General features: G+C 43.5%; 3 protein-coding genes across 3 annotated transcripts; 1 reads left to right on the forward strand and 2 right to left on the reverse strand.

The window, feature by feature from the left end:
• Positions 1–4161: 4161 nt before the first annotated feature.
• On the forward strand, positions 4162–6944 carry LOC136496636 (G-type lectin S-receptor-like serine/threonine-protein kinase At2g19130). Its single transcript, XM_066492366.1, has one exon. The coding sequence runs from the start codon at positions 4276–4278 to the stop codon at positions 6649–6651; it is 2376 nt and encodes a 791-aa protein (XP_066348463.1). The 5' UTR covers positions 4162–4275; the 3' UTR covers positions 6652–6944.
• Positions 6945–9659: 2715 nt separating this feature from the next.
• LOC136495780 (uncharacterized) lies at positions 9660–10694 on the reverse strand. Its single transcript, XM_066491611.1, has 3 exons — positions 10307–10694; positions 10110–10228; positions 9660–9992 (listed from the first exon to the last, which is right to left on the reverse strand). Exons 1-3 carry the CDS (start codon positions 10692–10694, stop codon positions 9660–9662), a joined length of 840 nt encoding a protein of 279 aa, XP_066347708.1.
• Positions 10695–10849: 155 nt separating this feature from the next.
• Positions 10850–11491, reverse strand: LOC136495781 (uncharacterized). Its single transcript, XM_066491612.1, has one exon. It carries the CDS (start codon positions 11489–11491, stop codon positions 10850–10852), a length of 642 nt encoding a protein of 213 aa, XP_066347709.1.
• Between the last annotated feature and the right edge of the window lie 16465 nt (positions 11492–27956).

Below are 27956 nucleotides of genomic sequence, written 5' to 3' on the forward strand. Positions count from 1 at the left end.
TACATGTATCGGACATGCTGTTCCAAGGGTGATATATTTATATCGGCCATATCTCAAGCAACTTTTAGGATTCTTGCTTGAATTTCTTGCAACGAGCGCTCTGAAGCTTGTGTCGTTGCATCTTGGTCAAGCCTGATGGGCACCACCTTTGTTGGAAGTATTTGGACTTCGGCTTGCTGCTATTGGCTTTATCTTTACTTGTAGCAGCACTTTGCTTCACTTTTAGCATAATGAAGTGAGCCTAATTCCCAATGACAATTGGCTCTTTAATCTCATTGATCGACACTTCCATGGAGCCCGTTATAATAGATGCTTGCTCAATGCCCTCCAAAAGGTGCAACAGGAACTTGTTTCTTCTTAGGCACATTTTGGAGGTGACAGGACTTCTTTTTTTTTTTATGGCTCAATTCACCAAATTGGCCCTTCGATTGGAATACTTGTTCATAAGTCAATCAAAAGTTGATTGTAATTGCATCTCTTTGCTGCAACTTTTTATCTTGTTGACTCTCCAAGTTCCAACCTCTGATTGCCTTGGTTTTGTAGGTGTGCAGGGGTATTTCCTTGCTTTTTTGTATTGTTTAATGCCTTGGACAGCAGTAGCAGCATCTCCTTTTCGCTCTCTAACGGGAGCTTTTACTTGCCCCTGAGCCTAGGGGACTTGATGGTGATTTTAATATTCTCTTTACCATCGGCGAACTTCTCAAGCACAATTTCATGACCCGAGATCTTCTTAAGCTTGTCGTCTTCCCTTGGATCTCCAATCATCATATTTTCTAGCAGTAGATTCAGCTTGATTGGGCCGAACCAAGATAGCCAGATTCTTTAGTTCTAGAGCGTTAATCGGGAATGACATCATATCAACCTGGAACTTTGATAAACTCAATCGGCCTTCATTAACAGCCGATTAGATTTGCCTCTGAAAGACATTATAGTTATTAGTAGATTGAGAAGCAGAATTGTGCCACTTGCAATATGCATGACGCTTCAACTCATCAAGTGGCAGTAGAGGATGTGACAATTTAATGTATCCCTTTTTCAACATCCCAACGAAGATTCGATCACTCTTTGATACAACAAATTTAAACTTTATCTCCTCTTACCGATTTTTGTGAATCGGTCCCAACGCCACCCCTGGTGATCCCACCGCTAGGGGGCAACAGTCACTGACATGTTGCAACGGCTAATATAATTGAAACACTTGTAGCGTATAATCTGATGTTAATATGAATTAGTCTGATGCCCTTAATCCGATGACAAACAGAGAGGTCCAAAACCAGGCTTTGGACCATCGAATTAGTATGATGATTAACATCGGAGTAATCCCTACTCCGATGCCCTCTCTACCGTGTTGGACATGTTCTAGCGGTCCCACCATGGGGAGGCGCGGTCCCACCACCAGCTATAGTCAATGGGGTCAGTGATCGAGTGAACAGTGTGTGCATATGCATCGATGCCCTTGCGTGCCATGGTCCGATGCCAAGCCCTCGCACACCTTCTCTATACTGACTTGGCAGTCCCACCACCCTTGGGCGCGGTCCCACCGCTAGGGACTCAGACCCCTATTTCTGCTTCTCTGTACATCTTCAAGGTAGCATATAATCTGATGGTAGCTCAAACAGCCTATCATGTGTGTTTTTTAAACTCTTTTTCAATGTGTCCAACTCCACCAAGTGATCTATCATTTCATGTGTGTGAGTTAACCTTTTTCAAACATTTTGAAAGGGTTTTCTCACCTTACCACGTCACTAAGCGTAATGTAAATGCACATGAGTCTCACACTTAGTGGCACTAGACAACCATTGCAACTAAAGATTTTCCCTCTCTATAGTATGGCTAATCTATCCTAAACCCAACCGTGCACTCTTTTGCTCCTTGGTTAGCAAAGGCAAAGCCCTAACCATTACATTTGCCTTGTGGCTTGCTTTTGCTCCATCTTCTTATCATTTGATGAACACTTGCATACATGTGATTATGATCTTCATCTCCATCACCTTCTATGCCTTGTCCATCACCATCAAGTGGACCCTGCTCATCACACTTATTGAAAACATTAGTCCATATGGTTGGCATTCAATACCAAAACCAAACTAGGGCTTTCATCTGGCACTGAGCATGTTGAATTTGTTATATCATAGGATTATATGTGTGTAGTATTATTTTAGTGTCATAGAGTGCTCAAAATAAATTACCAATATTGATATGACTTAATGTTTCAGTCAGAATGTATCGATTTATTTAAAATAATATCTTATAAAATTATTATCATTGACTATTAATATGAACTAAAGTGAATTTGTCATTATATGGTTTGTTAAGTGAACAATTTTCCATGTTTTATAAGTTATTAATATAAATACTTATCCTAATGCATACAAATTTATTTGGTATACATGGTGAAACATAGCATTATGGTTATTTAATTTCACGATTGTAGGAGTCTGAAATATATAGTTATTTTTTTACAATGGCTAAGGTAGATACAAATATAAAGGTCTATATTATCATTCACAGCGACTTAAATAGGTATGTTGAATGAAAACCTAGGAGGTTACTTTGCACTATCTTTCGTAATGATAAAGGTGAGTAATTTATAAAACCATTGGGGGTATTTTAAATTATCTTTTATAATGGTAGATGTGGGTAATTTAGATACAAACTTAGAAGATTATTTTAAATTATCTTTCATAATGACAAAGTTGGGTAATTTAGATGCAATCTTTGGGGTCATTTTTTACTTATGTTTCATAATAGCAGATGTGGGTAATTTTGATGAAAATTTAAAGGGTTATTTTGAATTATTTTTCATAATGGCTTATGTGGGTAATTTATATACAAATGTAGGGTGTTATTTTGAATTATATTTCGTAGCGGTAGAGGTGGATAATTTAGATGTAAAATTAGGGATTACTTTATATATATTTTTAATAGCGAAGGTTGGCAATTTTTTTATAAATTATAATAGATCAAATGGTATTATTGGCAGTGATGATTAGAGTCTACCAAATTAAGGGCCTGTTTGGCATAACTTCAAGTCTGAAAACCAGATCTGGAGCACCAGATCTACCTTGGAGCATCTCCATCTTGGATCTAGGGTCCCACTATTGCTGAAAAAACTATTTGGGAGAGCTCCATGGTGAATCTGTTTGGTTGGCCCAACATCCACCGTGGCGTCATGGCCGGGGCGCACGAGCTCGACAGGGCCAGGGTGAGCCCACAGGGCTGTGCGATAGGGAAGGGGCATGACCTGGGCAGGGCTCGGCGTGGCCTCGGTGTCCATGGCCTGCTTGCCGGCGCTGCACAAGAGGGGCTCATCGGCGCTGCACAGGAGGGCACGTGCAATGGCGACCGGGGGCGAGCGGCGCTGCCTGCGCGAGGGCGGCCGGGGGCGAGCGGCACGGGCAGTGCGGCCATGTGTGAGCCGGCATTGGGGAGTGCCACACGACGTGGGTCGGGTGTCGTGAGGAAAGAAAAGAAACGAACCATTTTTTCTGTGTAATGAGTAGCATTGGTGGGTAATTACCCTCCCCCAACTTCATGAGCACCCCTTGCAGTGCTCCATCGAATCCATGGGTCTGGCCCCAAATATAGATTTTTGTTGACTTCATCTGATGGTGGGGGAAGTGTTTGGGTAAAAAAAAAAATAGGATCCAGAGCTGATTTTTATGGATCTAGAGAACTTGGAGCTATCCCAAACATGCTCTAGTACGTCTAGATACTTCTGATTATTGTGAGAATTTTTATGATTTTTTTTCTAACACGTTTGATGAGAATTAACGTGGTGCGTTCGTTGAGCCTCTCATTACTAGCGGCATCAATTGATCATCAAAGCCTGAGTCCACTCTTCAGTCATCAGGCTTATCACTAGATATTTTGTCTCACTAACACACAAAAAACTTTTGCGCATCAATCTTTATCGATAGAGGGCCGAAAAATTGACCGAAGTTAATTATAAGTGCCTTTCTCAAGAAATGTAAAAAAAAGTCTAAGAGATGCTCTATCTAGAGAGAAAAGGAAGAAAGACCGGTAACGTGCATTGAACGCCAATAGTACTATCTCTCGACTCTTGACTGAGCAAGTCGTCAAAAATAGCGACAGCACTAAGAATCTAAGATTGGTCACTACTCCTATTTAGCCCCCCACCACCGGGCACCGGACGGGCACTGGCAAGCTAGCGAGCAGCTTCAATTCGTTCTCTCCCTTTTCCTCAAACAAAACTTGGTTCTCTCCGATCCCGTTGGTCGATCTCCCCGGCAGCTCCGCCATTTAGTCTCTGCCATGCATCTTCTCCGTCCTTTTGTTCTCTCTGTGCTCCTTTTCGTCATCCTGCACGCACCCCCGCCCTCCGCCGCCACAGACACGCTCCGACCCGGCCATGCGCTTGCCGGCAGAGACAAGCTTGTCTCGGCCAATGGCAAGTTCGCGCTCGGCTTCTTCCAGCTCCAAACAGGGAGCTCGTCCTCTAATAGCTCCTACCTCGGCATATGGCTCGACAAAGTCCCCGTGCTGACCCCTGTGTGGACAGCCAACAGGGACAATCCGGTCTCCAATTCCACTTCGCCGGAGCTCATCATTTCCGGCGACGGCAACATGGTTGTCTCAGCTCAGGGCAACGCCATCTGGTCTACCCGGGCAAACACAACAACCAATGACACTGTCGCTGTGCTCTTGGGCAATGGCAACCTTGTTCTAAGGAGCTCCTCCAACTCTTCGCTCACATTCTGGGAAAGCTTCGACTACCCAACAGACACCCAGCTACCTGGTGTAAAGATTGGATGGAACAAGGTCACAGGCTTGAACCGTCGACTTGTTTCGAGGAAGAATTCCATCGATCTATCTTCTGGTATGTACTCCTCGAGGCTGGATCACGATGGGGTTGCCAGGATGCTATGGAACTCATCTGCTGTGTATTGGTCTAGCACGTGGAATGGTAGATTCTTCGGTTCGGTACCGGAGATGTCTGCAGGTTCCCCAAACGCCAATTTTACGTTCGTCAACAACGACCAAGAGCTTTACTTCACCTACAACATATTTGATGAGAGCATAATCACACTCACTACGCTGGATGTCTCTGGTCAAAACCAAGTGCGTGTTTGGACCGGGCAGGATTGGATGGCAGTGGACAATCAACCAGCACATCAGTGTGATGTGTATGCTGTCTGTGGCCCTTTCACGGTCTGCACTTCTAGTGCAGATCCTTATTGCAGTTGCATGAAGGGATTCTCTGTGAGATCACCTGCGGATTGGGAAATTGAGGACAGAACAGGCGGGTGCATCAGAAACACCCCACTGAACTGCGGCGCTGACGATGGAAACAAAACAGGTATGGCAGACAAATTCTACTCTATGCCAGGCATTAGGTTGCCCCAGAATGGCAAAATCATGCCAAATGCATCAAGCACGAAAGAATGTGCACAAGTTTGTTTGAGCAATTGCTCTTGCACTGCATATTCTTATGGTAAAGATGGTTGCTCTATCTGGCATGATGAGTTACTTAATGTAGCTACTGACGGTAATGAAGAAATGATTTACCTTCGCCTTGCTGCAAAAGAGTTAGAGAGTGGGAAAGGCAATAGGAGTGCCATGATAATTGGTGTTGCCGTTGGCACAAGCATTGCCGTTTTGGTTTTTATTCTCCTCATGGTGATTTGGAGGAGAAATGGGAAGTGGTCTAGACCCATAGTAGACAATGATCAAGGTAGCGTTGGCATAATTGCGTTCAAATATGTTGACTTGCAAGACGCAACCAAAAAATTCTCAGAGAAGCTAGGCGAAGGTGGTTTTGGTTCTGTATTTAAGGGGTGCCTGAGTGACTCGATTGCCATAGCAGTGAAAAGGCTCGATGGCGCCCGACAAGGAGAGAAACAATTCAGGGCAGAAGTAAATTCAATTGGAGTCATCCAGCATGTAAACTTAGTGAAATTGATCGGGTTTTGCTGCGAAGGTGATAGGAGGTTACTCGTGTACGAGCACATGCCAAACGGCTCCCTGGATTCTCACCTGTTCCAAAGTTATGGTACAATTTTAGATTGGAACATGAGATACCAAATAGCTCTTGGAGTTGCTAGAGGTCTAGGATACTTGCACCATGGCTGCCGAGACTGCATCATACACTGTGATATCAAACCACAGAATATACTTCTGGATGCATCTTTTGTTCCAAAAATTGCAGATTTTGGGATGGCCAAGTTACTTGGGAGGGAGTTCAGCCGTGTTGTGACTACAATGCGAGGAACCGTCGGATATCTTGCTCCAGAATGGATCAGTGGAACGCCTATTACTCCCAAAATCGATGTTTATAGCTACGGGATGGTCTTGCTAGAGATCGTATCGGGAAAGAGGAACTGTATTGAACATTCGTCCGGTCATACTGAAGGCCAAGGAGACTATTTACCTGTGCAAGTTGCACACAAGCTTCTCCATGGAGACATTCTGAGCATTGTCGATGCAAACTTGCATGGCGTCGTGAACATAGAGGAAGCTGAAAGAGCTTGCAAAGTTGCATGTTGGTGCATCCAAGATCTTGAGTCTGATCGGCCCACGATGATTGAGGTGGTACAGTTTCTCGAGGGAATATGCGAACTAGAAATGCCTCCAATGCCAAGGCTACTCAGTGCTATTGCAGGAAGCAGCCCACATCAGACGAGAGTGTGATCTCTATAGCTTTTCAGGCAAATCTAACAACCCATGAGAAGTATGTCAGTTGGGATGGCAAATAAATTTGTCTTGTAGTGTACAAATAAATTTGTTTTCTGTCACATGTAATATTTTGTCTTGTAGTGTAAAAATAAATCTGTTTTCTGTAACCTACAATATTTCTGTGTACCCTAATATTAGTATGTGCCAATAGGTCCTGTCATACAAATAAATGTAGTAATATAACCGTGCCATAAACGGGCCTCTATGTATGCCACTTCGACTGTCAATTGGGATGGGAAATGGATGAGATCAACAATTATATTGTTATTAAAATCCAACCCTTCTCTGCGCAGCTTGAGCTGCTGGTGGCATGCAGTGTGTTGAATACTGACGAGTTATTTGAATACTGATGAATTGATGATGGGAAAGCTTGATGCAGTATGTTTAGTCTAGCAATGATATGACACCTCTTGACAAGTAAATTAAGGATATGTAACACTATCAGCACGCATCACCATATTATTTTGTAGTTCCAGAACCAACTGGGAAGCCTCTGCTTCACCAACTGTGACTATATTCTGTAGTTACGGTCTTCCGAAACCAGCTGGGAAGAAGCCTCAACTTCACCCACTGTGTTGCTGAGTGCTACATATATATTGTCCTATCTGTTCCAGCTTCCCTTGTCCTTCACTTAACCATGCCTCTCTTCCCCTCCCTCTTCAGATTTCTCTTGTTCCTATACATCCTACAAGATTGTGATGCCACAGACACCATTGCATCTGGTCAAGCACTTGTCGACAGTGACAAGCTCGTCTCCAGCAATGGCAAGTATGCACTTGGCTTCTTCCAGACAGGCAGTAAGTCCTCCAACAACACACTGAACTGGTGTAGGTATTTGGTTTAACAAAGTTCCCAATTTCACTCAAGTATGGGTTGCAAATGGTGACAACCCACTCACAGATCACACCACATCTGAGCTCAAAATCTCTGATAGTGACCAAGCCACCAAATCCATAGTCTGGTACTAATGATTTGGAGGAACAAGAGGAAAAGGTACAACTTCACACTGGAAACTGCTCAAGGTGGTAGTGGAATTGTTCCTTTTAGATATACTGATTTGCAGCATGCTACAAGAAAATTCACAGAAAAGCTAGGCGAAGGCAGCTTTGGTTCAGTATTCAAGGGAGTTCTGCAGTGACTCAACAACAATAGCAGTGAAAAGGCTTGATGGTGCATATCAAAGAGGAGAAACAATTCAGGGCTGAAGTTACCTCAATTGGACTTACCCAACATATAAATTTAATTAAGCTAATTGGGTTTTGCAGCAGAAGTGACAGCAAATTGCTTGTCTATGAATATATGCCCCACCGTTCCCTTGACATTCATCTATTCTCAGGTGATGCTAAAATCTTGAATTGGAATACTAGGTACCAAATAGCTCTAGGAATTGCTAGAGGACTAGCCTATTTGCATGAGAGCTGTTGAGATTGTATTATACACTGTGATGTGAAACCTCAAAACATACTTCTAGACGAATCATTCATCCCCAAAATTGCAGACTTCGGATGGCAAAGTTCTTAGGTAGGGAGTTCAGCAGGGCTAACTACAATAAGAGGAACCATAGCATACCTTGCACCTGAATGGATTAGCGGAGGGGCAATCACACCAAAAGTTGATGTTTACAGCTATGGGATGCTTTTATTGGACATTGTTTCGGGAAGGAAGAACTCACCTAGAGAATGTACCACTACTGGTGATGATGATACTTATTTCCCTGTGCAAGTTGCAAGCAAGCTTCTTGTGGGAGATATTGGAAGCTTGGTGGATGACAAGTTACATGGCGATGTCAATCTAAACGAAGCTGAAAGAGTTTGTATTTTGTAAGGTTGCTTGCTGATGCATTCAAGACAATGAGCTCAATCTACCGACAATGGGTGAAGTGGTTCAAGTTCTTGAGGGTTTAATAGAATTAGACATTCCTCCAATGCTAAGGCTACTTCAAGCTATCGGAGGTTCTCATTCGGCATGAGCGTAGTTTTTATTTACCGGAGAAAAAACTTTTAATTCTAAGGGTTCACTAAACTTTTCATTAGCTGTGACAGGATTAGCATTTATGTTGTTTTTTATAAGAGAAATTTTATGGTGCTTGGAAAAAATGACAACCATTCATTCAACAAGATCGAAAGGTGGAAAATATGAGAAACTCATTGAAAAGAACTTTGTGGGCCGAAACCATAAATTAATGGACTAGGAATTAATTACAAATGTATTTTAAAGGGTATAATTGTACTTACATAACTAGGTTTATCTGATTCGATCCAACTCAAACAATGCAAAGCTGAACCCGATTCACTAGCCATGGACGTTGTCTTCTCGGCGGCGGCCGTCAATCCCCTTTCTTGCTGGCACTCCCTTCCCTTTTCTTATGCAACCATGCCGACCCTGGGGAGCGCATCGGCCTCTCGCGATCGCCTCCCGTCCCTGCCATCTTTCCCCATCTATCTGAAGCCGAGTAGGTGGGCACCGGAAACTCTGGGCCAAGGTTTTAAATAGCCGGCTAAGCCTCTTAGTTGCTGACCTTCTCAGCAGCTAAGCACAGCTATAGCGGGAGATAGCTGCAGCTATACCATTTAGCTGTTTTTGCAAAAAAAAAGAAAAAAAAGACATGACCTTGGCATAACTTGATAACCATTACCGATTGATACATAACCAGTTGAAAGGAGTACATTATAGGTTCATAGGAGTACATTACAACAGGCAAAGTGGCTAACAGAATACTGAAACAACAGTTTCACAAAAGTACAACATTCTGGAATAAAGATAACAGTACAACACAAAAGGTCATCAAGAGTTCTGGACAGTGGATACTAAATTACTAATACGAGGCAATATTGCAATCTTCATTTCTTCTAGTCTCACTAATCAGACTTAGAGACATAGGAAGAGGGAGACTTATCAGAGTTAGTAGTCTGCATTAGAGTACCATCAGCACAATCTTCTGAATCAGATGATGGAGCTTCAGGCTACACTAGGCCATTTCTCATCAAAGACTGCATGCTCCTGACTTTCCTCTTCTTATGGTGCACAGGCCTTTTCCTTTTAGCTTGTGGTTGTGCTTGTTGTGGTGTGTGCTTGTGTGATTCTTGTGCACATTGTTGTTGTTCCATTTCACTTGGCAAAGGCGTAATACCAGTAATGAATTCATTATCATCATCTGCCACAACATCATCTACTTCTTTCTCCAAAGGATCTCTATCCTTCTTCTCTCTCTTATTTCTTAACTTAGAATTAAATTTAACAAACACAAGATCTCTCATCCTTTCATGAAGTAGCCTATTGCGCTTCTTTGTATGAACCTACGAGTCAAGTAGTGAAGATAAGGCTGCAGGTCAGATTTAAATTCCATGAACAAACATTAAAATTCAAAAAAGATAGCATGCACACAAAGATGCATATCATAATTTTCTTTTTACCTGTTCAAATACTGACCAGTTCCTCTCACAAGCTGAGGAGCTGCAGGTCAGACTCAGAATCCTTGCTGCCAATTTCCTAAGATTTGGTGTGCTTATGCCATGGTGCAGCCACCATTTTGCTGTACAAACATTAAACAAGTTAGAATAAAACTATGACATTCAACAATCAAATTAAGTTCACATATTCAGTTGTTCACCTGGATTGAAATTCTTGTTCTTTCGCTGCCTCGTGGCAATTTCACTTCCAAAACTCCCTTGCTGATTTTGATACATGTCGAGTTCTTCAATTATCTTGTCTTGGGTTTCTTCATCACCAGCCACCATCTTTGTAATACAGGAAATCACACCTGCTGCAAATGATCCATCTTTCACAATCTCTGACTTATTTGGGTAATAGTAGTAGGGGTTCAAATAGTACCTAGCCAGGTGTAGTGGAGTCTTGAGCTTGTTGTCCCATCTTCTATCAATGATATCCCAGACTTCTTTGAAGCGGCTCTCATCATTATCAAACCTCTGAGAAATTTCTTTCTTCGCCTCCAACATTAATCCATGGAAGAATCCCATTGATGGTACATCGCTGTCCATTCTTCTCAACACATTAGCCAATGACTCAAAGTAATTAACTGCAATGTCAACATTTTTCCAGAAGGTTTTAGATCTGATCACTTTGTTGGCTTTCTTCCCCTTGGCCTGCTTCAAGTAACCCAATTCCTCCATCTCATCTGATTTAAATAGTCTTGTCAACTCTTTTTTTTGTTGTCCAACAAGCTTTTTAGATTCAAGTAAGCAGTGGCAAATCGTGTAACCCTAGAGCGAACCAAGTCTTTCTTAAGAAACTTCCTCATCAAATCCAACACCCTAGTATGAGCATAAAAGAAAACAGTCACTTGCCTTGCATTAGCAATGGTCTCCTCAACTGGTCCAAGCTTACCAATATCCTCTAGCATGAGATCCAAGCAATGAGCAGCACATCCATTCCAAAATATTGAAGGTCTTTTTGCTATCAATAGAGTTGCTGCACTTGTATTGACGCTAGCATTATCAGTCACCACTTGGACAACATGTTCTTCCCCTATCTCTTCTATGTACCTATCCACAAGTTCAAAGATATATTTGCCATCTTTCCTGTCACCCGAGCATTCCACTGAATCTAAGAAGAGTACCCCATGAGCACTATGCACAACTAAATTCATCACTCCCCTACCCTTCCTATTTGTCCATGCATCTGTCATGATAGAACAACCTATGAGCTCCCATGATTCCTTATGCTCCTTGAATCCATCCATCACCTTTTCCTTCCTTTTCTGCAAGAACGGTCCACTCATCTCATAGGGACTAGGCCCTTTCAGATTTCTACCAAATTGTCCAATGGCCTCTAACATATGATCAAAGCTAGGAAGGGTGACTGTGTTGTGTGGAATGCTAGCTTCATAGAACCACTGACATATGTACTCACAAGTTCTATCCCTCCTCTCTTCTCTTTTCTGAGTTGTTAATGTTGTTTGAACCTTATTGCTTAGATTAATTCCTCTCTGTGTCATACTAGCAGATTCTTCTATAGAAGGAGGCTTGTAGTACTTGTCAATAGTTTGACCACCTGCTACAGATCTAGAGCTACTAGATCCTCTTGTCGCCTTTGGCTTCACCACAAGAGCATTATTGTCATGATCTGAACCTTCACTGCCACTTTCACAATCTGAGTTTTCTATGTTAACTTCAACTCTGTCCATTTTCTTTTCTTTGTTTTTTTGTTCTTTTTCACTAGTCTTCTTCGTAAGAAAATCAAATATCTCTTGCTGCACTGGAGCTGGAACTTTTCCACACTTAGTAGTATTGAAACCTTTAATTCCTACAAGATGGTACTTAATTCTTGTAATTCCACCACTGTAGAGCTTGTCACAGTACTTGCACCGTAGGTGATGTTTCTTGGTTATGTCTAGGCAGAAACAGTGAGCCCATGCAGGGTCATCTGAGTTGATACCAGGTTGTTTTGGTCCAGCTTCTACTGAGATAGAGGCAGCACTGGACGGGTTACCTATACAAAGAGCAAACTAAGTGTTGATGTTTGACCACCGATAGCCTGCCACGGGGTCCCCAGGGCAGTATGTTCGGGCTTCAGCGTATGCAGAACTCGACGGTTAACGCAAGAGATAGTTGATTTATCCTGGTTCGGGCCCTTGATCTTTGATCGAGTAATAGCCCTACGTCCAGTCGATGTTAGTCTTTGCGTTGGATTGATTGTCAAGTGTTGTTAAAAGTCCCTCTCCTTAGGATCCCTGCCCTCCTTTATATAGTTAGGAGGTCAGAATCCTAGTCGGTTTACAATGAGAGTTCCTAATAGGATTACAGAATAATACTACTACTAAGATTACAGGGGAAGAATCCTAGTTAGACTAGATCTTCTCCCTTTCTTGCGGGGTATCCCATGGGTCTCGCACCGACAAGCCCCCGAGCACTTCATGGTTGAGTTCTGGAAGCCTCGTCTTGCTCCTTCAACTCTTGTTGAGTAGGAACAAGCATCGTCTGAGTGCTTTCCTGAGCGAAACCGTGTAGCGCTTCGTGAGATCTTCGCGTGGTGTGTACCTTTTTGAAGAAAAAAATACTCCCATTTGGATGCAGCCCTCGAGCCTCTTGCTGTTTGGCACAAGGAGCTTGAGGGTCTTTTCTTGAAATCGCCCTAATTCTTCGTCGAAGGGCTCCCGAGCATATATCCGGGTTCTTTGTCGAAAAGAGCTCGGATATAGCTATGTCCGGGTTCTTTTTGTCGAAAAGAGCCCGGATATAGCTATGTCCGGGTTCTTTTTGTCGTGTGGCCTTAAAGTCGTCTATCTTGAAGAAGGCTTCTGAGTGACGTGCACTTTTTTGAAGGAAAAAGTGCACTCACTGAGTGTAGCCCCCGAGCCTCTTGCTATTTAGAACAAAAAGTTGGAGGGTCTTGAATCTTATGTTGTTTGAAAAACTATTGTCTTGGAGTAGTCCTCTTGGTGACGTGCGCTTTTTTGAACAAAAAAGTGCACCCTAATGTTGTCCTTCATCTTTCCGTTTTCGTTCATCTTTGTGAAACCTTCCTTGGAATTCCTCCTTCTCTTTCCCTCTTTCGCTACTTTTTCCGCCTGAAGCCACAACCCCGCCGCGATGACACCAATGTTCTTGGTGGCTGCGGGATCCAGTTTCGCCAGGGTCTTAAGAGCAAATTTTTTTACTATGACCTGGTTGATTCTGTAAGGGATTGGCGTGCTAACTGGTTCTATGCTGCCAACTTGATTCCTCCTCTTTCTGTTCACTCCAGATCTGGTCCCTTGGTTAATGACCGATGAGAAAAGAACCCTGTGATGACTGCTGAGCTCCAGACAATCAAGCCTTTTCTCGAGAGGATTTGCACTCTGAAACAGCAAGGCTTGACCGGCTTCGGTATTATTTCAAGTTTTCTTCATCGTCGAGTTCAACCTTTGAAGGAGCACGAACATTGTAGTTTCGAGTACTCTGGGGCAGAGGACCCTTCTCGTATGGTCCCTGCCCTTGAGTTGACCAATGAGGAGGTGCTCGAGCATCTCCAGAAGATGCTGAAAGGAGTAAGCGTCGTTCCGCTTGCTATCCTTGAGTACAACGCTAAGAACCCACCCCCTGTTGTGAGTTGTTCTTTTCTTTATGCAGGTACTTTTGATTCTCTTTTATTGTATCCACTTTTGCTTAATCTTCTTTGTCTTGTTGTTTTACTCTTTTATAGGAATTGGGGCGTAATTTCGCTGATCCAATTCCCCTTGATGATCTCCCTACAAATGTGGAGGCTGGGGGTAGTCTTGCTGGGGCATCCTTGACTAGTAAGTTTCAAACTACCATGATGCTTCCTGGTTTTTCTTCTACATTTTCTGACGTATATGAAGAGTATGTTCCTCGTCTAGTTCCTTGAGCTCCTCATACTTTTGGAAAGAGGGGGCGAGCGGATAGTTCTTCTTCTGCTCCATCTGCTGCCAAGAAGTCTCGCCAGTCGAGTACTCATCCAGGTACTCCAGTTGTAGCTAGCATGCTTTTAGGTGAGCATATTAATACGCTCTGTCCTTTTGCTGTTTGTTTTTATCTTTGACCGAGTACTTTTGTCCCTTTTTTCAGCTAGCGCTATGGTGGCCTTGGTCGAGAGTGAAGAAGAAGAGGATGATGATGCTGCCCTCGTTACTCGTCGGTGAGTTCTTTTCTTGTTTTCCTGTTGTTGAAAACCTCTTCTTGTTTTGACTTTGGTCTTGTTCTCTTGTAGTAGGCGGTCATCTGGTTTGAGTTCTTCTAGGGCTCCTACACCTGCCGCGCCACTCCTATCGCAGGGTGGTTTGAGTCTTCTGGGGCTCCAGTACATGCCGCGCCGCTCCTGTCGCAGGGTGGCGGTGACATTTTTGCTACTGTGGTTCCCCCTGCGAGGTCTTCTTTTGGCTTTATGAAGAAGAAGATAGCTGAGTGAGTGAATTCTGGTTTTATTTCTTTGCTTCTGTTCTCCTTTTTTTCTTATTCTTTTTGACGAGTTTCCTTGTCAACTTTCAGGCCTTTGTCTTCCCCGAGCCTCCGGTCGACTTCTTGTCAAACCTCTGGTGCGCCCTTACATACTGAGTCTCAGGACTTAGAACGCACGGTCGCCAAGGTGGCTGTGAGGGGGACAGAGTCCGCTGCTGCTGAATTGCCGGCTCCCGAGGTGACCGTGGCCATGGCGGTAGGTTCATCTGAGGGATTGGCCGTTCTGGCTCCCGAGGTGACCGTGGCCATGGCGGTAGGTTCATCAGAGGGATTGGCCGTTGCTTCCCAGGAGATTGCCCTGGTCGTGCCTTCTTTGCCTTGGCCGTCTTCTCTCTCTCCTCTTCTTGCTTCTAGTGGTCCGCCTTTGGCTAATGATGTGGTGCAGCAGTTTGATGCCACTCATCGATTATCGGAGCTAACCGCCGCTTGGGGAAGCTTGTCGACCCTTGCGACTTCTTTTGGGGAAAGGCTCCAGGTAAGTTTTTCTACAGTTCTTTCTTTGGATTGTTCATTTTTCTTCTGTCCTTATGTCTTGTTTTTCTCTCTTTTTGCTTAGTCTTTTTCTCATGATCATACTGGCTTCTTTTTCTCATCTGAGAACGAGAAAAAGTTGTCTTCTGAGGTGAGTACTCTGAAGACTGAGCTTGACCTCTGTCAGGCCGAGTTGGAGTCTGAGCGTCAGACGCATCAGAATGAGGAGAAGGCTCTTCGTGCCCGGGTAGTTGAGGTAGAAAAGTAGAGGGATGTAGCTGCCCAGGAGGCCTTGAAAAATGTGGAGGCCATGAAGGAGTGCCATGGTATCGTGAGTTCTTTTTTGCTTCCCTTTGTATTCAAAATCGCTTTTCTGCTGACTTGTCTTTTCTTGCTTGGTCTAGCTCTCTGAGTTGAAAAGCAGAAGCTCTCAAAGGGTATCGAGGAGATGAAGACACTTGTTCATACTAGCCACAATAAGGCTGAGGAGGTAATTACTCAAGCTGAAGAAGAACTCGCGCTTGCTAAGTTGATTAGGCGTGGAGCTGACAGAGATCTTGTGCAGGCCCAAAAGACCGTTGAGGACTTAACTAGCAAGTTGGCAACGGCTACTGAGAACTGGAAAGCTTTATGGAAGTCTTTTCAGTCAGTAGCCGACCTTCTTCGGACTTTAGTAGATGATGGTCATTCTTGGGCTCAGTTCATTCCCCAAGTGCCGACCCGTTTCCAGGAGTTCGTGAAGAGGTGTGCCCATCTTTGTACCAGGAACGTCCTTGCCTAGGTCTGGGTTCTTTCTCCAGACTTTCCTTTATCCAAGGTTGCTGATGAAGCCGAGAGCCAAGAGTACCTGGATGTTGTTGAGAGGTTGGAGCCTGAGGTCGATGACTTAGCCAGGAAGATTGTAGATAATCTTAACATTGATGTTTCTTCTCCTGATGACAATGCCTGATGTAATCGACCTTTGTATTCTAGCTTCTATAATAAAACACTATACTTGAAAACTGAATGGAGAATCTTTATTTTTTGTTGATGTCTTCTTTGTCTGTATTTCTTTGTCTTGTAAATAACTCGGCTTTAGTAAATCATTGTCTTGACAAACTTTCTTGATCTATCGAGTGCTTTTCTGGCTTTTGTTTGTGCCTTGTAAACAACTTGGTATATGTAGATTGATGTATTTGATAGACTTCCTTGATTTGTTGAGTGCTTGTCTGGCTTTCGTCTATGACTTGTAAACAACTCGGTATAGACCGTTGTCTCGACAAACTTTGTGTTCTTGTTAGTACTGAAAAGACTTAGGATATCTCCAGCTTCTTCTTCTCGGCTTAGCTCGAAGTGTGGTCAGCATCTGATCCTATCTCTGGTTGCAAAAATATCCTAGGACCGGCAAGCCCCCGAGCACTTCATGGTAGAGCTCTGGAAGCCTCGTCTTGTTTTCTTCAAGTCATGTTGAAGAGGAACAAGCATTGTCCGAGTGCTTTCTTGAGCAAAACCATGTAGCGTTTCTTGGGATCTTCTAAGTGTAGCCCTTGAGCCTCTTGCTATTTGGAACAAGGAGCTGGAGGGTCTTGTCTTGAAATTGCTCTGATTTATGTTCAGGCTTAGTTTCAGTCATTTTGCTTTTTGGTTCGGGTGTTAGCTTATTAGCTACCCTCATCGGCGGGCTCAAGCATCTTTTCAGCTCTTTTGCTCTCGGCCGGTATGCTTAGGTGTCTTTTTAGCCATTTTGCTTTTTGGTTTGGGTGTTAGCTTATTAGCTACCCTCATCGGCGGGGCTCAAGCATGTTTTCAGCTCTTTTGCTCTCGATCGGTATGCTCAGGCGTCTTTTCAGCCATTTTGCTTTTTGGTTCGGGTGTTAGCTTATTAGCTACCCTCATCGGTGGGCTCAAGCATGTTTTCAGCTCTTTTGCTCTCGGCCGGTATGCTCAGGCGTCTTTTCAGCCATTTTGCTTTTTTGTTCGGGTGTTAGCTTGTTAGCTACCCTCATCGATGGGCTCAAGCATCTTTTCAGCTCTTTTGCTCTCGGCCGGTATGCTCAGGCGTCTTTTTAGCCATTTTGCTTTTTGGTTTGGGTGTTAGCTTGTTAGCTACCCTCATCGGCGGGCTCAAGCATGTTTTCAGCTCTTTTGCTCTCGATCGGTATGCTCAGGCGTCTTTTCAGCCATTTTGCTTTTTTGTTGCTCATTGGAAACAACTCAGGGAAAGCCATAATAAGACATGTGTTTGCCGGGAAAGAACCATCTTTATTGATCATGAATATCGATAGGTCATAATAGTACATATGTTGTTGATGAGCGCTATCTTTGTTGATCATGAACGTTGATCTCTTGTGGCTTGTATATATATTTTCCCTTGAGTTGTTTTCATGCGTAGAATCTTCGTAGCTGGCTGATGTGCCATGTATTGTTGACTTCTTTTCCGTCTTCAGTTATCAACTTGTATGTGCCCGGTCCGATGACTTTTGTGATGATAAAAGGACCTTCCCATGGACTGAGTAGTTTATGGCATCCGTCGGTTTTTTGTATTCTTCTTAGTACTAGGTCTCCGACTTGTAATGATCGAGACTGGGTATTCTTGTTGTAGTGGTGCCTTAATCCTTGGAGGTATCTTGCTGATTGAAGGGTAGCATTTACTCTGACTTCTTTTGTACAGTCGAGCTCTAATCTTCGGGTGTGTTCTGCTTCTCCTTCATCATATTGTTCTATCCTTGGTGACATCCAGATCAAGTTGGCAGGTAGTACGGCTTCTAATCCGTAAACCAGGAAGAAATGTGAGTATTCGGTGGCCCTGTTTATTTGAGTTCGTAGCCCCCATACGACCTTGGTTAATTCTTCAATCCATTTTGATCCATAGTCCACTAGTTCTTCATACAGTCTTGGTTTTAATCTGGCTAGTATGAGTCCGTTGGCCTCTAGATGTGCGACTGATGCGTAATCTATTCTGAAGCCGCAGTCCTGTGCCCAACTTTGGAATTCTATGGCTGTGAAGGGAGAACCCAAATCTATGATGATTCGATTGGGCATGCCGAAGCGGTGCATAATGTCTTGGATGAACTCGACTGCTTTGGCTGTGCTGTATTTTGCGAGTGGTTTGAATTCAATCCACTTGGTGAACTTGTCAATTTCTACGAAGATGTACTCAAAGCCACCTTTTGCTTTCTTGAGAGGTCCTACTTGATCTAGCCCCCAGCAGGAGAAAGGCCAAGCAGGTGGGATGCAGATGAGGTTGTGAGCTGGCACATGAGCTTGTCTTGACAACCTTTGCATCTTCTGACGAGTTCTTCTGCGTCTTTCAAAGCGGTTGGCCAGTAGAAACTGGTGCGGAATGCTTTGCCGACTAGTGTTCTTGAAGCGGCGTGATTTCCACAGCAACCTGAGTGTATTTCATCTAGGATCTCTTTGCCCTCTTCAAATGAGACGCATTTTAGCAGTACTCCTGATGATGCGGCTCTTCTGTAGAGCTTGTCTCCTACTAGGACGTAATTCTTGCTTCTACGAACAACTCGGGTGGCTTCCTCTTTTTCCGCTGGCAACTTATTTTCTTTGATGTAATCAATAAAAACCTAGGTCCATGAAGTGGTGATTACCAAGATCTGGGTGCCTTTGGCTGAGATTTCAGGAGTTATCTCACCGGGTTATTTGATAGAGGGAGCTGATAACTCCTCTATGAATACACCGGGTGGGACCTTCGCCCTGTCTGATCCAAGCTTGGCGAGGATGTCTGCCGCAATATTAGAATCATGCAGGACGTGTAGAATTTCTAATCCTTGAAAATGTTTTTCGAGCTTTCGTATTTCAACACAGTAAGTGCCCATGTTTTCTTTGGTGCAGTCCCAATCTTTGTTGACTTGATTGATTACCACTGCTAAATCGTCGTAAACGAGTAAACGCTTGATTTTGAGGGTAATTGTCACTCGTAGCCCGTGGATGAGGGCTTCGTGTTCTGCTTCATTGTTTGTAGCTTGCCATAATATCTGAAGGACGTACTTGAGTTGCTTTCCGTCTGGAGAAATTAGGAGGATGCCTGCACCGGCTCCGCCTAGCTTGAGTGATCTATCAAAGTACATCTTCCAATGATCAAGGATGGTACTTGACATAGGTTGTTGAATTTCTGTCCATTCAGCAACAAAATCAGCTAGGGCTTAAGATTTAATTGCCTTTCGTGGGGTGAAATTGATATTGAGAGCACCAAGTTCAACTGCCCACTTAGATATACGTCCTGTTGCGTCTCTGTTGTGTAATATGTATCTGAGTGGGAAATCTGTCACCACGGTAATCTTGTGGCTTTCAAAATAGTGGCGAAGCTTGCGTGAAGTGATCAGGAGGGCATAGAGTAGTTTTTGCACATGCGGGTACCGGATTTTTGATTCTGTCAGTACTTTGTTGATGTAGTATATGGGGCGTTGTACTTTATATACACATCCTTCTTCTTCTCTTTCTACGACAATCGTAGTGCTGATCACAGTAGAAGTTGCCGCAATGTACAGCATCATGTCTTCGTATTTCTTCGGAGGTGTGAGAACTGGTGAGGAGGTGAGGTATGCCTTGAGCTTCTTGAAAGCTTCATTGGCTTCTTCTGTCCACTCGAAGTTATATGTCTTCTTCAGCAATTTAAAGAAAGGTAACCCTTTTTCGCCCAGTCTTGATATGAAACGATTGAGGGCCGCCATACAGCCTGTTAGTTTCTGCACATCTTTGATACTTCGAGGAGGGCCCATCTCTGTTATGGCTCGAATCTGCTTGGCGCTTGCTTCGATTCCGCGATGACTGACCAAGAATCCGAGTAGTTGTCCCGAAGGAACTCTGAATACACACTTGTTTGGGTTCAATTTCCACCTCCATCTTTTCAGGTTTTCGAAGGTTTGCTTTAAGTTTTCAATTAGTGTATCCGGGTTCTTTGTCTTTACTACTACGTCATCCACGTATGCTTCTACGTTTTCGCCGATCTGATCACCGAGGCATGTCTGGATAGCTCTTTGGTAGGTGGCACCAGCATTTTTGAGTCCAAATGACATGGTTTTGTAGCAGTAGGCACCGAATGGAGTGATGAAAGATGTCTTGCTCTGGTCTTGTTCCTTTAATGCGATCTGGTGATATCCTGAATAGCAATCAAGGAAGGATAATAGGGCATATCCTGCTGTTGAATCAACTATCTGATCAATACATGGTAGCCCGAACGGATCTTTCGGGCAGTGTTTGTTGAGATCTGTGTAGTCGACACACATGCGCCACTCGTCCGTATTCTTTTTCTGTACTAAAACTAGATTTGCTAGCCAATCTGGATGGAGGATTTCTCTGATGAATCTGGCTGCCATTAGTTTTGTAATTTCCTTTTTAATTGATGCCTTCTTGTCGGGTGAGAATCATCGTAGTCATTGCTTCACAGGCTTGGAGCCTTCATTGATATCAATTATGTGCTCAGCCAACTCTCTTGGGACCCCTAGCATGTCGACCGGCTTCCAAGCGAAGATATCTTTGTTGTCTCGAAAAAAGTTGGTGAGCGCGTGTTCCTATTTTGCCGAGAGGTGGGCGCTGATGGTTTCTGTCTTGGAGGGATCGCCGGTGCCCTGGTCGATTTGCTTGACGTCAGCTTCTTTCGTAGGTGCTAGGATGCTGGGTTTTTTAGCCGGTATCACATGCTCTTCTAGGCTCATTTCTGCTACAACAGTAGCTATTTCTTTTCTTCCATCGGTGCCCTATGTTTTTGCTGCAATTTGGATTGCCTAAACATCGCAGTCAAAAGCGCGTTTCAAATCACTCCGAAGAGAAAGGACACCGTTAGGCCCTGGCATCTTAAGCAACAGGTACGGATAATGCGGTATTGCCATAAATTTTGCTAGTGCTGGGCGCCCGAGGATTGCGTGATATGATGAATCGAAGTCCGCAACTTCAAACTTGATGAACTCTGTACGATAGTTTGAGGGAGTCCCAAAAGTAATCGGTAGAGTGATTTGTCCAAGTGGCATTACGGCCTTGCCGGGTACTATGCCATAAAAAGGCGTGCTTGTTGGTGTAATCATCCCGGCGAGTTGTAGTCCCATCTTCCTTAGAGTTTCTAAAAAAATGATGTTGAGTCCGGCTCCCCCGTCGATTAGTACTTTCGTAACAGTCATACCAGCAATAGTTGGATCTAGAACCAGTGGGTAATGGCCTGCATTTCCTATGCTAGTCCATTGGTCTTCTCTTGAAAATTGGATTGGATACTGTGACCAATTGAGATATCTTGGTGTAGCAGGTTCTGCTGCCATGATGGTTCGTAACGCTAGCTTTTCTTGATGTTTGCTTCTAGAATCTAGAACCCCGGTAAAGATTACTGCTACTGTCCCCCTGGATTTTTTGAATCCCTTGTCTTCGTGGTTGTCATCTTCTTTTTTCTGATTGCCTTCTTTAGTATTCTCCTTACTATCTTTCCTTGTGTATCGATCTTTGAAGGTGTAGCAATCTCCGATGGTATGATTTCCTTTGGGGTGTAAGGGGCAACGCATGTTTTCAATGTCGTCATATCTTCTGGGCTTGGAAAACTTCCTTGATTTGTCAGTCACTGCTACGGTGTTGTCTGGTCCACGTTTTCTTTCCTGTTGTCTGTTGTTTCGATGATTTTGCCTGTCCGGGTTGTCTCGGTTGTTTCTATCCTGGAATCTTTCTCGTGTTTTTTCCTCTGCAGTAATCATCTTTTCCACTGTTCGTCTGAATTCTTCATTGTTTCTTGGGTTTTCTTTGCAGAAGTCTTGAAATTGCCACCTAGCCATGATTTTGTGAGAGAAAGCTTCGATTACTTCTCGTTGGGTGATGTCATGTACTTGAGCTCGTAGTTCGCCAAATCGTCGATAGTAATTTCTGATACTTTCACCTCCTTTCTGCTTGAGTCCTTTTAACTCTACATGGGTGATTGGGTGTGTAATGATACCCGCAAAACTTTCACAGAAAGCTCTTTGCAAGTCTTCCCAATTTCTGATTGATCCTGGATTCAATTTGTCAAACCACTAAAGGGGCATGGTTTCTAGGGCCATGGGAAAGAACAAGGTCTTGATGTCATCGTCCCCTCCGACCAATTCAATCGATTGCGAATAAATTATGAGCCACTGCTTTGGTTCGGTCTTGCCATCATACTTGGAGTGGTTGGACGGCTTGAACTTGTGAGGCAGACGTATTGAGGCAAGTCTGTTTGCAAAACAGGGGAATCTATCGTGCGTTCTGGCTTCTATATATTCTGATTAAGCGCCCCCTTCTTGCCAACTGTTGTCTTGGTGAGAGTAGTTTTGTGTGGCTGTCCGAGTAGGTGCTTTGCTTCTGGCCTTTCTTGGTTGTTCGACTCGGTCATTTTGACTATGATTTCTTCTACTTTCTCTGTTATGACTTCCACTTGGTCCAAGTCTCTCGAAAGCAGACTTCCTTTGGTTTTGATCTTCCTGCTCATGAGATGTTGACCTGTCAGGTAGTCTTGAGCGGGCCCTTCCATCGTGTGTCCTTAGGACTGTTGATCGGAGGAAGTCCCGGAGTTGTTCTTGTTTTTCATTGGGATGTGAAGTCGCCCTGAGTTCTTCTAGTGCTTCTCGGATCTTATCGTAGGGTGTATTCGCTGCTCGTCCTTCTTCGACCTCTCGCTCTGATTTTCTTCTATTGTACTCAGCTAGGTCTGACTCATATTTGATCCAAGTTTCCTTTCGCTGCTTAGCACGGCGTTGACGTCCTTGTTTCAATTTGTTCTTTCTCTCTCTGGCTTGCCTCTGACTCTCAGTCTCACCACTGTGCCCCTGGATAAATGGTGATATGTTGGATTCAGATTCATCTGAAGACCTGACGTCGGGTGCTTCTAGGGGGACCAATGGTGATCGAGGACGGCGAATCATGAATACTTCTCTAGCGTGAGTTGTTCTATCATCGTCGTTGGTTTCCATACTGCCAGAGTTATTGATAACTTCAGTAGAGGCTTCAAGGTCACAGATTGAGTCTCCTTCTTGGTAGGGTAGAGTTGTTGTTGTCGCGTTGTTGACTAGTTGAGTGCCACTATCCTCAGGAACAGAACCTGGCCAGTGGACGATGCAGTCTTGAGATGTTATAGTTAAGACGAGACCTTCCTGGGCTCCTTTCAGTGGCATTCTAAGCACCAGATTGGTGGATCCTTCGGGCTGTGTCTGATAAGACATTGCCATGTTGTGGAGTCCGAACGGAAGAGGACCCGACTTCTTTAAAGTACTTTGAGTGTACTCCGAGTAGTATTCTTGATAGGTTGACGTCGTGTTTCGGAGCTTTGTCGAAAAAGAACTCGGTTTTCCAAAAGAACTCAGAAAAGACTCCGTTTCGGAAGCAGAACCTGAGTTTGAATCAGATGCGTGAAGTCGCGAAATCTGAGTTGGATTGGACATCACGAGTTGTGCGAATCTTCCGACAAGCTGATCTGTCGTTGTCGCTGAAATGGAAAAGTCCTGATGATGATCTGAATCTTCGAGGAGACGGTCTTGGAGCTTGCCATCGTCGCCTGCCTCACAGATCCATGAACCGAAGATGAAGGTTGATCCATTTGAGAAGATCATGTTGTCAAGGTCCATCGAGCTCTCGGATGCAAAGTCACCGAAAGCCCCTACCTGGCTCAGCAGCTGTCGATGTTTGACCACCGATAGCCTACCACGGGGGTCCCCGGGGCAGTATGTTCGGGCTTCAGCGTATGCAGAACTCGACGGTTAACGCAAGAGATAGTCGATTTATCCTGGTTCGGGCCCTCGATCTTTGATCGAGTAATAGCCCTACGTCCAGTCGGCGTTAGCCTTTGCGTTGGATTGATTGTCAAGTGTTGTTAAAAGTCCCTCTCCTTAGGATCCCTGCCCTCCTTTATATAGTCAGGAGGTTAGAATCCTAGTCGGTTTACAATGAGAGTTCCTAGTAGGATTACAGAATAATACTACTACTAAGATTACAGGGGAAGAATCCTAGTTAGACTAGATCTTCTCCCTTCCTTACGGGGTATCCCGTGGGTCCCGCACCGACACTAAGCCACATTAAAACCTAAATAAGACAAGGTCGTATTGCAAAGGCAAAGTAAGCCACTATTTAGAACTGGTTCAACAAGCACGGATCTTTCAACAAGCAAAAATATGAACAAAGAATTTATCTGCATATGCCCCAATCAAAATAATGCAAACTGATATAGCAGTTATTATCATTTACCACCTAGGCCAAACAAGCACGGGAGGCAAGTATATGAAATTAGAGGTAACAAATATTGACAGCTTGTTTACATATAGTGAGATCTGTGACATACAAGCAAAAAAAGAGAGGAGGTTGTGAGCACTGACCAGATTGTTATGCCATGCCGTCGTCGTTGGTGCTCTACTGCTACTTCAGTGCTTCGGAGACGAGGAGCACCCAGCGCTGACGGACCTCCTCGTCAGACTCGCGCCGCTGCCTCTAGCGTCGATCGCCTCCACGAGCCGCCGCCAAAGGGCACAGCCACCGGCCTCTGTTGATCTGCTCGATGCCGCCGCCGCCGCTGGTCGCCTCCTCTTCTTGCAGCTAGAGAGCGGGCGCTTGGAAGCTAGGTGCTTAAGAGCTAGGGTTTGCAACACTTTAGCCACCTCTCGTCTCTGGTCCAATTAGGCCGGCTTTCTTGTTGGGCCAGGCCAGCCGCGTTTCACAATTTAGCTGCGCTAAATTAAGGCCAGTTTAGCGGCTATTGCCGGCTAAACGACGCTATTAGCGCCCCGCTTTTCTTAACACAAAAAATTGTATCGCTTAGCTGCTTCCATCTCCAGCAGCTATCTCTGGCTATAGCTGCAGCTATAGCCGGAGATTTAAAACTTTGCTATGGGCAGGTGGGCGCGCGATGGTCTGCGGGCAGGCAAGCGGCAGCGACAAGGGCAGCATGCATGCGTCCGCTAGTGGGCTCCAGGAAGGCAAGCCACGACGACCTTTACCAGGTGGGCGACGACGACTCTGAGTAGGCAGGTGGCAATGGGCTACGGGCAGGCAGCCGGCGGCAATGGGGGCAAAATGGCGTATCGCGAGCGGCAGCCGTGCGTTTGGAAGAAAACCATTGCTTCATCTCCTATGATCTCCTATCTCCGTGCCATCCATGTTAAAATGTCGCATAAAAAACGTTCACGCTTCTTGCAGGAGATAGGAGATCGTAGGAGATGAAGCAATGGTTTTCTTCCAAACGCACGGCTGCCGCTCGCGATCCTGTACACGCTTAAATATCAACGTTAAAGTGACATTTAATCCAAAATGCAAAGTTCGTGAAATTAACAGTAACGAAGAGCGCGGCGTCGTGTGTTAAAGATAGGATGGCATGGAGATACGGCGGAACTTATTCGTAGATTTATTGGCACACAAAAGAAAAATATCAGAGATTTCTTCCTGTCGATATAAAACATTATTTTAGCCGCATCATGAAAATGTCTATAAAGTAGAGTCTGTGAGCGTACGACGCCGTGCTCTCCGTTACTGTTAATTTCACGAACTTTGCCTTTTGGATTAAATGTCACTTTAACGTCGGTATTTAATTTCACAGTACTGTTATCTTATCGTGCAATTCGTGTGTTTTTATTATAAAAGTTTAGCCGTCCCGTAGCAACGCACGGGCATGAACCTAGTTAGAGAATGGCTTGTTCGGCTTCTTTTTTCAGCCGGAACAGTGTTTTTCTCTCACACCAATTCAGCCGGAACAGTGTTTTTCAACCAGTTTCAGCCAAGTTTCAGACCAGCGAACGGGGCCGCCCCGTTCGCTGGTCTGAAACTTGGCTGAAACTGGCTGAAAAACACTGTTCCGGCTGAATTGTTGTGAGAGAAAAACACTGTTCCGGCTGAAAAAAGAAGCCGAATAAGCCATTTTTAAGACAAGCGAACGGGGATAAAGTCAAAGTACCAAAATAACCTCAAATCAAATATAATTAATTAACTTTTTGCATCATCAACGGCTGATAATAGTTACGCAGGGTGGAACCACCTGTTCCTCCAGAGCACAGTACCGAACCTCTTTTTATAAAACTTGTCAGATGTGGAATATACAATTTTGCCAGTTATTTTCAATAGATTTATCATAATATTTGTCTTTCTAGTTGTAACACCCCAGAAGAGAAAAGACTATAGCCTTCTTAAGTATTACCACACCATACTTCAACAAGAACATAACAATAGAGAACATTGAACATCAGCGAACATATAGATTAAATGATAGAGAGACTTTATTGTTTCTAAAACTAACATAACAAGCCATAACCATAATATAAGCTCCAACATAGACCATCTCTATTATTACAAAAGAAGAGTTTATTTGTGGTATATATCAACAAATATGCACTCGTACGCTACTCTCATCCCGCCAAGCATCCGAGAAGTTCATGTATCTAAGATTGGGAACAAGTGTGTGAGGTTTATGAAAAATCTCAGCAAGCAAACTGCATTAACTAAGCTATTCAAACTACAGTTCGATTAATCAACAAATTTAAACAACAATAATAAAACAACAAATACTTCATGAGTTGCAACATATGACTTTATTTCTACCCACACGTCCTAAGGAGGGAGAGTAAGAGTTCAACCACATTGCTCACTTCAAGTGTGTAGTTGTAAGGGTACTTACCGCATTAATCCGGCTACAGTTTCTTCAAATGCATCTCAAATTGGAAGTGCAAATGCAATACTGCAATGTATGTACTTTACATACTTCATAATTTATAATTCAAGTAGCACCACAAAAAATGGAAAAAAAATGCATTCTTCAAAGTAAAACAATAACTTCAAATTTCAGTTTATATGACTAGCATGAGGTATTAAAATTTAGTGGAAGCAATTCAAATAACAGAACTAAGCGTGTGGATCACAACGCTACGTTGACTTGCCTTCACCGAGGATTGAGCAAAAGACACACTCTAAAGAAAAAACCATCTGACCACAAGAAATCCTTATTACCAACACTACCATACAAGTAACTAAAAATAATGAACAATGCACTACAATGTCATCCAAAACCCGTCGTTCAAGCAATCCCCATCGTTCATGATAATACCACTTTTTATTCTCTTTTTCATAGACTTTTAACCATATATAAAAAAATTCTCAAACATTATCAAATCATAGAAACTTCATTATCTTTTTTTTTTGCGACTAGAAACTTCATTATCTATGACATTGACATAGCGAGATTTGCCATATGATATCTTCGAAATGGCATAAACAACCATTGAACTTAATATTCTGACGACCAAAACAGGATAACATACTTCCAAAAAATCATAATTGATGATATATGATCCAGAAACTTGATGATATATGATCCAGAAACTATGTACTTTATCAATCTAGAAAGCTTAAAACAAAACCTATAACTTTTTCGGATCTAAAGTTCAAATTCTTCCATTAAGATGGCCAAAAATGGATTAGATCTACATTCTCCAGAACTCCATATTCTCGTCAGTGAACAACAATCATCTTATAACTGGTCATATCTCCCAAAATATAGGGTTCGTGTGGGTGATCTTGGTGTCAGAAGAAAGGTATTGAAGTGCTATATAACTTTGTTTACTGGTGACAAAATTTATTAAGGTCACTAAAATGCCTAAAAATGAAGATTAATTGAGACTGCACAATGAGATTAATTTTGAGGATTACTCCAACTAAACCTCCTCTAATGAAATGATTTAATCCATAAAACTTAACCAAAAGATGTGAATTAATATTTGCCACTCACGTAGGGCAACCGCAGCGAAAACGGTGACAAACACCTAGTGTTCCACTCCTTGCTTCCCTTCTCCAACTCAGGGCAATTCTCACCGCTACGACCCTCCCGTCGTTTCAATCTAGACTAAACGTAACAAAGTCATCATGGGCAGCAAGAGGAACCAGAAATTTAGGACAAATATATAGAGTAGAAGATGTATTGGT

This window comes from Miscanthus floridulus, chromosome 12, assembly GCF_019320115.1.
Source record: "Miscanthus floridulus cultivar M001 chromosome 12, ASM1932011v1, whole genome shotgun sequence".
In the NCBI taxonomy this organism is placed as follows: Eukaryota; Viridiplantae; Streptophyta; class Magnoliopsida; order Poales; family Poaceae; genus Miscanthus; species Miscanthus floridulus.

Coding starts and splice junctions, on each gene's coding strand:
- LOC136495780 (XM_066491611.1), bottom strand. CDS start 10,694: ATGGACAGCGATGTACCATCAATGGGATTCTTCCATGGATTAATGTTG. Junction 10,229..10,306: donor GAACAAGAATTTCAATCCAG/GTGAACAACTGA, acceptor ATGTTTGTACAG/CAAAATGGTGGCTGCACCAT. Junction 9,993..10,109: donor ACTGGTCAGTATTTGAACAG/GTAAAAAGAAAA, acceptor CTTGACTCGTAG/GTTCATACAAAGAAGCGCAA.
- LOC136495781 (XM_066491612.1), bottom strand. CDS start 11,491: ATGTTAGAGGCCATTGGACAATTTGGTAGAAATCTGAAAGGGCCTAGT.
- LOC136496636 (XM_066492366.1), top strand. CDS start 4,276: ATGCATCTTCTCCGTCCTTTTGTTCTCTCTGTGCTCCTTTTCGTCATC.